Source organism: Propithecus coquereli, unplaced genomic scaffold, assembly GCF_000956105.1.
Source record: "Propithecus coquereli isolate 6110/MARCELLA unplaced genomic scaffold, Pcoq_1.0 Scaffold120, whole genome shotgun sequence".
Taxonomy (NCBI): domain Eukaryota; kingdom Metazoa; phylum Chordata; class Mammalia; order Primates; family Indriidae; genus Propithecus; species Propithecus coquereli.
This window is the reverse complement of record NW_012136081.1, coordinates 6,264,195-6,278,138: the sequence shown is the minus strand read 5'-3', so window position 1 is coordinate 6,278,138 and position 13,944 is coordinate 6,264,195. Positions and strand designations below refer to the sequence as shown.

Sequence of the window (13,944 nt, the reverse complement as noted above, 5' to 3'; positions counted from 1 at the left end):
TCTGAAAATTAGTTTTTTCAATACATTCCTCTTTTGTGGCTAAAGATACCTGGGGGCTTAATTGGTTCAGTTTCACAGAAGGAAGAGGAAATATATATTCAGTAACATAAGTAAAATAAGCACCTTATCTCTGAAAAGTTTCCTGCAAACTCTTAGACTGATAAAAAGTGATCGTAATATACCTAATTCCTAGACTTTATTTATTAGAAAATGTCATATTTCAGGCCAGGCGCAGTGGCTCACACCTGTAATCCTAACACTCTGGGAGGCTGAGGCAGGAGGATCGCTTGAGGTCAGGAGTTCAAGATCAGCTTGAACAAGAATGAGACCCCGTCTCTACTAAAAATAGAAAAAATTAGCTGGGCATGGTGATGCACACCCGTAGTCCCAGCTACTTGGGAGGCCGAGGCAGGAGGATCACTTGAGACCAGGAATTTGAGGTTGCCGTGAGCTAGGTTGACACCATGGCACTCTAGCCCCAGCAACAATGAGAGACTGTCTCCAAAAAAAAAAAAAAGAGAGAGACAGGAAAATGTCAAATTTCAGTATCTAACCATATTTTTCTATTTTTTTTTTTTGAATGGCTTAACTATTTCTTTCCAAATAAGAAATCCTTCTGTGTCGCTATAAAATTTCATTGGGTCCCCTACGTATGTACACATAGCAATTTTTTTATTGCTTTCCATAACCAGCCTTTTATGTGCCAATACCAACATTCCATCCATTTAATGTGTTACTAAATCTCTATAAACTTACAAAGTTTAATTTAAAAGAGAATATATAAAGAATGCTTTGCAAAAAGAAATATAAAGTGTGTTGTAAACAGGGCAATGTTTTGGTTACTTTTGCCATACCAGTATAGAAATTTACTATTTGAACTTAAGTGTTGGTAATTATTCTGATAGTGCTTAAAGACTCAATAATTTTGTAATGAGAATTTATTAAAAATATTTCAAAAAAAATTCTAACCAAGTCTTAGAAATTGATATGCTCTGTGCTTTTTGGCAGCACGGGTAAAATGTAATGAGGGCAGGTTAGGTGTATGATATCTTGGCTGTTATTAATACAGTCTCATGAGTTATAAGTAAAAACTCAAAATTTTAATGCCATTATTTTATATTTTCATCCCTTTTTTATTTCCTTCTTTTGTACCTTCTTGTTTATTTATTTATTTATTTGTGGGTTTTTTTTAGAGATGAGGTCTTGCTCTGTCACTCAGACTGGAGTGAGTGCAGTGGCCCAGTCGTAGCTCACTGTAACCTCGAACTGCTGAGCCCAAGCCATCCTCCTGCCTCAGCCTCCAGAGTAGCCAGGACTACAGGCATGGGCCACCATGACCAGCTAATTTTTTAATTTTTTTTTTTTTTTTGGTACACATGGAGTCTCGGTATGTTGCCCAGGCTGGTCTCGAACTCCTGGGCTCAAGCAATACTCCCACCTTGATCCCCCAAAATGCTGGGCTTGCAGGTGTGAGCCACTGCACGGGCCTTACTTGACTTTTAAGTAAGGGAGTAACCCTTCTAGTTGTTAAAGCTGTAGCTGCATAAGAGACCCAGATTCAGGGTCTGGCTGCTCTACACTGGAAAACTAATTGGGGCTGACTATGAAAAATATGCCTCTCTAGCCTCGCAATGAGGAAATGATCTCCTCGTTCTTTAATGATGACCTATGACCTTGCAAAGGCTTTTGAAAGGGGACTCTTATGCGGTTCTCCTTGATTCAGGAAAACTACCTGATACAATGCTTTGAAAAGGGGTAGATGAGGTCATCTCTTCAGGATGGGAACATTCTCAGGAGCTGCATGTTCAAAATGATCTTGAAATTGTTTGGCTTATTCTTTTGAAAGATGGCCTCTCTAAAAGAAGGGGGCAAAATATATTTAGGATAGTGTTCATTATTTTCCTGATTTTCCTTGAGTATGGCAGATCTAAAGGATATTTCTTTTTGTTATTATCCAGCTGAAAAAACAATAAAAGTGCTCTTTGTAGGAGAATAGAAAGAAAACTAACACTACTTTTGGAAGAGAATGGAAAGAAAACTAAAGACAGTGGTTGATTAGACCATATGGAACATTAATCTGATTTGTGGACATACCATCTTGGCAAACTACAAAGTATGAGGAAGGCAAGCTGAGAGCTGATGGTGGGGAAGTACCCAGTCTTGTAGGCTAAACTAGACATAGCTTGAGAATGAGTCTCTAATCATACCTTAATATATGTAATGACCTAATGTGAACATGTAACTTCATCTCATGTCCTGTTTTTCCATTAGATTCTTTGTTCCATGGCCTTCTGATTCAGAGTAAAGCTGTAGTATAGCAAGAGTGCTTGGCATGCTTTTGTATCCCAAGAACCCTAAAATAATGTCCTCAAGTAATTTGTGTCTTTCTGTAACATTTTACTCTTTATCCCAAAACCCAAAATTTCTTTTTGATGCTTTCCCACTCATTGGAGGTTCTAACTGGTCTTTTCAATTACCTATTGTCTTTAGTGGTTGTTTCCTAAGGACGAACGTTTTCTAAATTGACAGATCAACTTAAGTTCTTGCTTCATATGCCAACCTGGGTTTACAGGTTGACTGGTGAGAGTTCTTCATGGGTTAATGACTGTAATAATTCAGTTTTTTGTACTCTTTTTCCTTGAAAATTGTCATCACTTTGCTTTTCTCGTTATTGTATTCCTGTGTAGGTTCCAAATAAGTTTCGATATCCATTCTACTATGAGATGTGTTGGTATGTGTTGGAGCGCTATGTGTACTGCATAACCAACCGCTCCCACTTAACTAAGGAATTTCAGAAAGAATCCCTCAGCATACCTAATTCCTAGACTTTATTTATTAGAAAATGTCATATTTCAGGCCAGGCGCAGTGGCTCACACCTGTAATCCTAACACTCTGGGAGGCTGAGGCAGGAGGATCGCTTGAGCCCAGGAGTTTGAGGTTGCTGTGAGCTAGGCTGACGCCACAGCACTCTAGTGCAGGCAAAAATCTTCCTTTTCAAAAACAGTCACTTTGTTTTGTTTTTTATGTTGCTAGGATTTCAACTCCAAAGCTTAATTTTGTATCAAAACTTAGGACAAAACTACTTTTAAATATATGTGCTTCATACTGTCTATTCTTTTAAAAGATAATGAAATCATAATCCCAAAATCAAACTTAAATTTGAAACTGATTTACAGCCACTTTCATAAGTGACTGGTTTCTAGTGAAAAGACTTGAGTCCTTCCCAAACTTTTAAAAATCCAATTGACCATTACCTCAGTTGTACTAAGTCAGGATCCTATTTTTGCCTTTAACTGTGATTTTCAACACTGGACAAATGAGTTGGAATAAGGAGAGACCATTTTTTTAAATGCGATAACTTTGTCATATATAACCTCAAGGCCCCTACCATGGTGCCAATTTCTCTTGTTGATCACATGGCCAAGTGGCATGTTCTTACTGCAGTTTTTCTTCCTATTGGTAGATTTGGAGTTAAATGGGTTGGAGTCTGGAAATGGGGATGAGGAAGCAGTGGATCGAGAACCTCGACGCTTGAGCAGCAGGCGTTCTGTCCTCACTAGCCCTGTAGCAAATGGGGTCAACCTGGATTATGATGGACTGGGCAAAACTTGCCGAAGTCTTCCAAATCTGAAGAAAACTTTGTCTGGGGACTCATCCTCTGACTCTAGCCGGAGCTCCCACAATGGCCAGGTGTGGGATCCCCAGTGTAGCCCTCGAAAGGACAGGCAAGTGCATCTGACCCATTTTGAGCTTGAAGGCCTTCGCTGCCTTGTAGATAAGTTGGAGTCTCTTCCACTGCACAAGAAATGTGTCCCCACAGGGATAGAAGATGAAGACGCTCTCATTGCTGACGTAAAGGTAAGGTTTTGTTATGTTGCATGACAGCTGTTAATCTGGCTAGGGCAATCGGTTCCTGGATTCAGAAGGAGAAAGTACAGGAATTTTGAGTAATCTCTGGTTTGACCAGAGAGAAGTTAATACGTGCATGTGTTTGTTAGTGCTGCTCAATGTTTGAATTCCTAGAAGGAGGTTAAGTTTAAGTCCCTGTTTGGAAAATACTAACATTTTGTGTGGTTATTGAGGACTTAAATTGAGCCCTAAAAGCCTAGATTTCTGACTGACCCCAAAAGTAAAGGAGGACCTGAAAAAGTGTTTGTTACTTTAAACTTAGGTTGCTCTCAGATAAAGAGCCTATTGTGGGACAAAAGTGGCTGAAAGCAGTGTCTCCCAAGTAGATTCAGAGCAAAGAAATTGTTCTTGGCTGGTTTATGATGAGTAGCTTTAGCATCTGTAGTTTCAAATTTACGTGGTATTAAGACTTAACTACATTGGGACAACTTCTGAGAAAAGTATTAATGGCTTTAGCAAGTTTCTTCAAATTGTATATATTGTTTTCTTTTTCAAGAGGTCTCCAATATTAGTATTCTTCAAAGCCTACCCCACCTCTCATGTATTAGCCTCAAAGAAATGAGCTTATTTTTAAAGAATCCAGATTTGAACCATGTAAACTAGAGGGAATTCTTTTAAGTCTTTCCTCGTAAATAACCATTAATGTGAACACCAAAAAGTGTAAAGCTGGGAATAACAATTTTCTTTTTAAATCAGTGTTTGGAACTATGTCTTGGGTGCAGGACATGGTTTGTGTATTAGAAGGTTAGTCCACAATTTGTAGTAAGTGTTTTTTAAAAAATCTGTCACATAGATTATTTTAAGAACTTTTAGGGAATAATTTTGGGGCCTCAATGATGACAGACTAAATGTTTCATAATAGGTCTTTCCTATCCCTGATTCCTGATTCAGGTTTTCCGTGGCCACCATATAGCCAGCCGAGGTGCTCCCCAGCTTCTGCCAGCCATCTCAGGAAAGAATTCCAGAGGCTGGGATGGGACCTCATCTTTTTTTTTTTTTTTTTTTTACAATTGACATTTTAATTATGTCTTACATTGTTTATGCATCAGTGAAAAGACAAAAAATAACAAAGGCTAACAGGGTGATAACCTGGTGAGATTGGTCCTCTTCAGTAGTGATAGAAGCTGGATAGAAATTGGTGTTATAGTTTGGTTTTATAAGATTTGCTCTGGAAGAGGCAGGTGGTGTAATTGTGACTTGTATTTAGGAGAGGAAATGACAAAGTTTCAGGTATGTGAGGTCCTATTTCTGTAATGATTAATGTGAAACAAAACAAATTCAGCCATATTTTTCCACATTTAAAAACTAGATCCCAGACTCATTTCATAACCTTGAATGAGCAAAGGACATTTAAATTTTTCTTTTCCATTGTGGTACTTACATAATTGTATAATCCTATCAGTTTGATTGAGAATAACATCTTCTTTTTACAGAATTCTCTTTTTATGTAGTTATTCCATCATGGATGCATGTGGGAAACTTTAAATTGTGACTTTTGAGACTTGTTAACTTGTGTAACTGTTGTTAACACTAAGAAGAGAGATTTTCAAGATTATATCTCATAATAATTCTCTTGGCCTGGGTATTTATATTTGTGATTCATAAAAAAGAAAAATGTGCTTGCAGCCCTAGGATATGTCTATAGTTAGATTCGACTCCATTGAACCCTTGTAGAAAGCCATATTATAATCTAGTAATCAATCACACAAGGTCAAGTGTGGTAGAAACATACGAACTCCCTTAAGTAAAACCATTGGAGTACTTTAAAGCTAAATAAGAAGGTTTGAGGAGACAGAATGGTACAATGGTATACCAGCGGAAAATAGAAAGATTTAGGTCAGTTATTAAGCAGAAAGCATGAAGAGGAATGAGTTAAGAGACAACCAAAGAGACCTTCTTAGCATTATGAAAGTGTCTAGAGAGACCTTCCTTATGTTTATCAGGGATTGCTGGAAAATATGTCTGCCATCACTGGCTAAAATACAGTGGGAGAGGCCAGAGCATGAAGAATGAGTGGCCAGAGGGGTGACTGCATAGGCTGACAGTGTTTGAATTCTCCCTCTGGAGACTTGTCCACATCTTCTCGTTTATCTAAAACCATAGTCAAAATGCAGCCAACGTCAGAAGACAACAGATTTAGCTCCCAGCTCTGAAGGTAGTTTCGCTTAAGAGCAAATTAGATTAATTATTCCTATATTTGACCAGTTATATTTAATCCAGCATTCAGATATAAGGAGCTTAGAGCTTGCATACCTTGAGAATCTGAGCATCACTCAAAAGAAAAAAGCATTAGATTGGGTAGATGCTGAATCACTGCATAGCTAAGGGCTCTGCAGTGCTAGAGAACTTGGTGCTTATAGCACTGACGGCTACACTGCAGTAGGGGACGAAGCACAGAAAGTTTACCCTTCCTGCAGAGAGAAGAGTTGTTTCCTATTGTAACCTATCTGGGTCTCAGACATAACTTGTAGAAGAGATGAGAGGAAAAGTGGTGAGATGAGATATTCATAATTACATATTCCCTGGGGAAAAAGATCATTTAGTGCAGGGTTAAAAGGGTTTCAAAGTTCTAAAAGGTTAAGTTCTATGATGTTGAAGAAAGAATCATAAATATAGAGTTGGAAGGGGATTAAATGAAAAATGAGGCATTAAAAAGTGTTGACTTATTGGTAAAGTTAATCCATGTGTATAAAGCTGTGTTTGGGAAGGATGTAGGTAACCTTGACTCCTGAGAATGCACTATAGAATGGGGTTTACTCCTGCTGTGAAATATTCTCTCATTTCTCAAATTGAAAAGTTGTATTCTTGATATATGTTGAATAAAAAGACAGGACATGGAGCAGAATGTGTAGTACAATCCCCTTAATGTAAGAAGAAAGTCTGTGTTCGTGCATTGCAGGGTACCTGGAAGGGGTACCCCAAGCTGCTAATGGTAGGGCATAGCAGGGTAATGGAAGGCAGCTGGAAGAATTTGAATTTTTGACCAGACTCCATTGTTTTGTTTGTGTTTATTTTGGTGATAAAGGAGTTCTTAATATATATATAAGCTTTTTTTTTTTTTTTTGAGACAGAGTCTCACTCTGTTACCCGGGCTAGAGTGAGTGCCGTGGTGTTAGCCTAGCTCACAGCAACCTCAAACTCCTGGGCTCAAGCGATCCTCCTGCCTCAGCCTCCCAAGTAGCTGGGACTACAGGCATGCACCACCGTGCCCGACTAATTTTTTTCTATATTTTTTTAGTTGTCCAGCTAATTTCTTTCTTTTTTTTTTTAGTAGAGACGGGGTCTCGCTCTTGCTCAGGCTGTTCTCGAACTCCTGAGCTCAAACAATCCGCCCGCCTCGGCCTCCCAGAGTGCTAGGATTACAGGCGTGAGCCACCGCGCCCAGCCTATATAAGCTTTTAATATAGCAATGTATCTGGCTACCCAGCTCACTTAATGAAACAAATTAAGTGTTGTTGAATATTTGTCTACTTTCCTATTTTCTCTGAAACATTTTGATAAGCCTGCCAATCATACTCTGTGACTTTTGGGCAAGTTACTAAATTTATGAAAGCCTGTTTTCTCCTGTATAAAATATCTCTGTGATTTGGGAATGATAGTGAAAGGTAAAAAAAAGAAGAAAAAATAAATAAGAAAGAAAGAATGATTTTTTCTATAATTTAAAAAATATATCTCTATGGGATTGTAAAAATTAATACTAGCAAAGTACTTAATAAGCAAGAAAAAAATTAGACGTTACAAATCTATGAAATTCCTTTATTCCGCTGCTATGAATAATGCCTGGCTACTCTGCCCAGAACCAGGTGGTGTTGAGGAAACTATGCAGACGTGCTGTGATCAAGGCTCTCAAGGACCTTATATTCGAGGGCTGGAGCAGATATATAAGTAGGCTAAGAAACAAGTGCAGTCAAGGTTTACAGGTGCCTGTCATGACAACAGGGCACAGAACAAACAGTGAGGGAGGGTGGCAGAGTCTATCCTGAGGGAGGGAGGTACCAGTCTTCTTAATTTATCAGCTAATAAACTTTCTTGGTATAGGATACAAATGTATTACTACAACATTAAAAGCTTTGAGTTTATAAATTGGAAAATTGTTCTTTGTGGTACAATAGGCTACTGCTACTCTTATCTAAGATTTTAACATTTTATGTTATAACTGTGATTTAAAAATTTACATTAGGCTCCATCCCAGGAGTATGATGGGACTGAAGCAGAAAGAGTTGCAAATAACTCCAGAAATACTAATGAGGGATTTTCTTCATCTGACATTTTGGGGGTGATTCTGACACCAAGAAAACTGGTAGAAGACCTAGTAATAATTACCTCTTACTCCATTAAACCAGTTTTTTTTTTAACAACCTATACAAATAAACCTTCATTTACAAGTTTTACTAACAAGGTATTTTTAATAATTCATACATTTATAATGAATAAAAAGTTTTAAATCTAATTCAGTTATGAGAAATATAAGGTTACGTTAAAATATATATAATCCTTTAGAATATTTTCATTATATTCCTGTATTATGTAATGTCATGGTCTTATTAATTCTTTGTTGCCTGTCTTCTTTTATTCTGCGTTAATGGGGCGGGGTGGGGGAATTAGGGCTTGTTTAATTTGTGATTTGGAAACTTACTAGGAGTGATTTTCTTAGTGCCCTATCTGGCTTTTGTCCTTTCCTGGTGGCCTCTAGAATTTGTACTCTCTACAACTTCAACTTGTATTTGTTTTGGAGTAACATGTTTCTCTTAAGTATTTGTTCTTTATTCTTCTAGGTTAGATAGCACTGAAGACAAAAATAAGCATTTTCCAAAGAAGACCTCTCATTAGGTAGATCACTGTTAAGGAAAGCTTTTCAAACAAAATAAGCTGATTGCACTGGGTCTTTGAGTGTTAAAGTGCAGGGGAGAGGTTTAGGATTAGGATAAACATATAAGCATTTCCGGGAAGAGCTCAACCAAGAGCAGTGAAGTCCCTCCTTCCCTTGGTCAACTACTGTAAAAATTAACGTATGCAGTGCTTGGCAGTAAAGTCCCAGACGCCAGAAAGCTTGTTAACAAGGCCACAAATCTGTACAAGAAACTCACTGAAACAGCTATCCTGGAAATAAGTAAGAATGCATCCAGTGGTAAGAGCTAGATGTTTATAAAGTCAAAGCAGCGTCTGCAGAAAGACAAGATATATTTGTGAGGATCTAAAAATTACATAAATTCAGACCCAAACTGCTGCTTAGGCTTCTGTTCCTACCAAGCTTCTCCCGTGCTGACATTGGTACCCTGGAGTTTGGTACACCGTAGATCACTGGAAACCCGGCCAGTACTGCACCTTCCCTTTCTCCTGTAGCCGAAAGAGAGTGTGTCTGTTCAGTCAGAGCTTTACCCTGGCCAGGATTGGTGCATGGAGGTGTGAGCAACATGTGTCAGTCTAGTGGCTGTAAAAAAGTGGCAGTGAGGTGTCTGACAGGATGCAGAACTGGCTGCTCCATCTAGGGAATGTCAAGAATGAGGCAGGCAAAACAGACTGGAGTAGAAGTGGAAATCTGGGAGTACTGGTACCCCGAGGGTGGCGTCATCTGACAGCCCTGGTTTCCTGCACGTTGTTTAGAGGCAGGAGGGTAAAGTGTGTGGACCTGAGGTTGTACCTCAGCTGTTTGAGTTGGTCAAGCTCGAACTGCTCAGGGATTGCTGCATAGACATTTCTAGTACTGTACTGTGGTGGAGTTCCTTGTTGGAACCAGAGACAGGCAACTGTTTTAGACATAGCTAATATGAGATGGCCGCATTTTGAAGCAGGCAGTATGCTGGGCAAGAGACAGTAACTCAGGAGGAGCTCAGCTCCCAGTGCTTGCTTCAGCCAAAGAGGCCGGACATTGGGCGATGCCCTGTGTTTGCCAAGGAGAGAGAGAGAAATATGTGTGTGCAGTCAGCAAGAGAGCTCTGGCTGTAACAATAAGAGGTGACCCTGAGGGGAAGGGTGTGGACTGAGACAAGGACAAATGTGGGCCAAGGTGCCTAAGTGTAGCCTGCAGAATGAGTTAAAGCCTTCCCTTTCGCTGGCGCCTTCAGAAGTCTGCCACCGGAGCCCTCTGGGGGCTGGCCCTGGCTTCTCCTATTGCAGCGGTGGTGGGAGGGAGACGGGGCGGGGGCTGTGGCTGAGCTCCCCTCCCCGGCAGGGCCTCTTCCAATGGCAAAGAAGAGAGCAGCTGCCGAACACACCCCCTCCCGGCTCTGCAGCAGAACGGCTGGGCCGTCTGCCTGGCTGGCTCACTCGAGCTCTGCTCCCCCTCCTGCCATCTTCCGTTGCAAAGCATTTCTGGGAGCTGCATGTGGGTGACGCAGCAGCATTGTTCGCAGGCACAGGAAGCCGCGGCTGAGCTGAAGGGCTTGAGAAGGAGCCCAGAGCGCTGCACGCTGCTGCCTCTGGGTAGTCGGAAGGGTTAGAGCTGGACTGCCCTGCCTTATGTGCTCTGGGAGATTTCAGAATTTTCAAGTAAATCAGGATTTTCTTAGAGGCAGAAAACCTAACTCCTTCAGGACAACTTCCAATACGGAAAACAAAACAAAGACGCTGGGGAAACTTCACCCAAGAGCCTCGGCAGCTCCAGAGCGACGAAAAACGAAAGGTCAGGCCGTCGGTTGGCAAACCCTTTCTGGTTTGGGGTGTGTGTAACTGTAGGGACTTTTGTCTCAGCAAAGAGGCAGAAGAACTACCTGCCGGGTGAGTCCAGGACAATGCTTACGTTACTTCGTGTTGCTTGAGCCGTCATTGCACTTGTTCCCTCACCTGGTGGGATGTGCTTTTGAATTGGGTTACTTGGCTTTTCAGAATCCTTTCCCCCTCTCTGCCCAGGCGCCCTCTGTTTTTTTCCCTTCCTGTGATCTGTAGGGTGTGGGCCTGTGTTTGAATGTTCTCCCAAATGCCTGAAGCCTAGATAGGCGTCAGCCTTTTCCGCGCTCCACCCCCGCTCCCCCAGCCCAAACCCCCTCTGGTGAAGGGTGGTGGCTTCTTTATATGGTTTCTTGTAGGGCCTCAGCTGGAGTCTGCCTTTTTTGATAAAAGCAAAGCGTGCTTGGTTGAATGGCCCCAGCGAAATAAGGCTTGGAAGGAAATCTGCATTTCCCTCCACACCCACACATACCCCAGTAACTGAGTCGTGTTATGTGCGAACAGCTGCCCCCACACACGCACCCCCGCACAGTTTTTCTGCCTACTGTTCCCTGTCCCCCCAACAAAAAATCTTGCAGGTAGAATTAGACTGCTTTTGGTGAATAGTTAAGTTCCTTTTCTACTCTCCTAAACAATTGCAGGTCTTACTGTGCCGTCTGTTTTGCTGAAAGTGGAAAGTCCCTGTTTGTGGACAGCTCAGTTCTCTTCGGCAGAGGAAATGGGCAGAGTCCTACTCCTCAGCAGTGCGAAGTGGGGGAGGGGAGCCGTGCCTAGCACAGGTTTTGAATGGACTTGAATTTTTCACCCCAGGGAGATTAGGAGCCCATACCAGAGTTTTGTCCCACGTGGCACCACACCCCGCCTCTTCACCCCCACGCAGTATGGTGCTAACAGGAGGCTCCAGAAAAGGATGCCATAGCAACTTGAAGTAAATAAAACGTCTGCAGATGAAATCAGTTTCGGGGACGGTGAAAGGCATCTGGAGACTTGGCAAGAAGGGATCTCCATAGAGGAGCTTCTTGGGTATAAGTTAAAAGGTCTTTCCAAGTCCCCACTCTGGGATTTAGAGCATGAAAATACTTACAAATCCTGGTCTGCAGGCACAGAGCACACAGGATTATGAGAATGGTTACTAAAGGTGGCCCAGACTTGCTAACCTTTTCAGGATCAAAGTTTAGTTTTTGTGGAAAAGTTACTATCCTATCCTGTACGTACCTGAGGCAACTAGAAAGGAAATGGTGTAACTTGGCTCCCAGATTTGAGTTCTTTTGCTGTTGATGTTGCTTTAGGGTTCATGAGGTCAGAAGAAGAGGGATTTCATTATGCTAGAAGGTTTGGGCTTCAGAAATTTCTGTCTAAAACATAAAAGGTTTGTTTCAGAATAACAGCCAGTGTGATTCACTTAAGTGGCAGTTTCTTACTGTAGCATTGTTCCTAAGTCATTGAGACTTGATTGGTTAAAGCCATGAGAACTGTTGCTCCAAAGATCGTTTCTGCCCCATTTATAGGAATAAAGGCAAACAGCAGACTGTATGTGCATGTGTGTGTGTATGTGACAGAGTGAGAGAAACACAGAGATTTGAGATCGGGGTTTCTGTAATCAGCCTTAGAAGAACAGAGTCCTGGGTTGAATCAAGAGATTAAGGCTCTGCTGTTGATCTCATTAATTCCATATTAGCCAATAATTTGTATGCCATCTTGCTCACATCTGCAAAATAAAGGCAATATTTAACTACCTGATCATATTCACTAACTGGTGTAGAAAAGTAAAATCTTACTGTCTTATAGAGGACTATATAAGTAACACTTGTCACCCCAATAGTTGCTTCCGTGTGTTAGTACAATGAGTGTACAAGTAAGGGGTTGGGAGCAAAGGTAAGTTTGAAGTCTTGATAGTACTGCAGCAGTTTAAGTTTGAGTTTTCTCTTTCATCTTTGATTTGCCTGTTTTGCAGTGAGTCTATATGAAGGGAAAATACAGATAGTTGCCAGCCTGCTTCCCTTGGTGCTTCAGGGAACCGAAGCTGAGTCTGGATGCTGTTGAGAGTAGTTGATTCTTTGTTCATTGTGCCCTGCTTTTTCCTTCTCTCCTCTCCTGCCCTCAGATTTTGCTGGAGGAGCTTGCCAACAGTGATCCCAAGTTAGCCCTCACTGGAGTCCCCATAGTACAGTGGCCAAAAAGGGATAAGGTAAGAAACTATTCTGCTTGATCTTCAGGCTGCTCAAGCTTTTTGCTAGTTGGTCATTACTATTCTGGGAAGAAAAAGAACTTGGGGCAGATGGCTTTTGATGCATTAATACTAACTGACAGAAAATCATTACTCAGTTCTGTTTTGACTCTTAGGTCAGGGTAATAGGCTGTCTTTGGAGGTGACTCTCTTAACAGAACTATCAAACTGGGAGGCCTCCCTCCAGAATCAGATGCCAGGTTGCCCATTTGTTCACGAAAATGGATCAGCTCTTATTCTTCTGACCCAGTGACTCAGTTATCTTCACAGATATGATTTAAAACTAGTTAAAATAAGTACATATATATATATATATCTAGAAGACCAGAGTTTTTCTTTGTCATAGTGAGATCATGCTCTCAAGATTCCTCTTCATTTGGACTTTTCAGTATGGAATTAGAAAGAGAAGAAAGGAATTACCATCAGCTAATAAATTGTCAGTTATGAATTTCTATTTCATTTTTCATTTAGGTCCTGTATAATTTTTTCCCATACTGTCCTCTGTCAAGGTTACATATTAAATAAATGATAGCATTCTGATCCCGGCCACGAGTTTGGCAAATAAATTAGGCCCCTCTTTGTTCTGAAGCTGAAACTTGCAAAGCCATCACAATCTCGGGGCATTTAGGCAGAAGATAAAGGTATGGAGTTAAACAGTATCTTTAAAGAACCACCTTCTCCTTCCTAGGGGAAGGAGTCCCATTTGGCCTCTGCTTGGCCACAGGGGACAACCTCAAAACAATGCAGTCATTTCTGGCTGCTGAGTATTTTGTGTCAGAAAAGTGTTTAAGACATGGTGGGAAATTGAAGTAGAAGACATGATCCTTGTCCTTGAAAATATCACCAGCAGCGTACATACCAAGGCTAAAATGACAAACATATAACTGAGAGATTTATTCCACAGTTAAATATTGGAGTGTCTGCTGTGTGCCAGGTCATATGCTTGGATTTGGCCTACTAAATAAATGAACAAAATCTTAAAGTGTAACTATAGGCTGGGCGCGGTGGCTCACGCCTGTAATCCTAGCACTCTGGGAGGCCAAGGCGGGCGGATTGTTTGAGATTAGGAGTTCGAGACCAGCCTGAGCAAGAGCGAGACCCCGTCTCTACCAAAAATAGAAAGAAATTAATTGGACAGCTA

At 41.0% G+C, this 13,944-nt stretch overlaps 1 protein-coding gene across 1 annotated transcript in view; it reads left to right on the top strand.

Moving 5' to 3' along the window:
- Window positions 1-13,944, top strand: part of KDM2A (lysine (K)-specific demethylase 2A) — a 150,708-nt gene that overhangs the window by 123,481 nt on the left and 13,283 nt on the right. Inside the window, exons 11-13 of the mRNA XM_012665583.1 lie at window positions 2,688-2,813; window positions 3,464-3,859; window positions 12,681-12,764. Coding sequence (XP_012521037.1) covers window positions 2,688-2,813; window positions 3,464-3,859; window positions 12,681-12,764 — 606 coding nt within the window. The remainder of the gene's footprint in view (window positions 1-2,687; window positions 2,814-3,463; window positions 3,860-12,680; window positions 12,765-13,944) is intronic.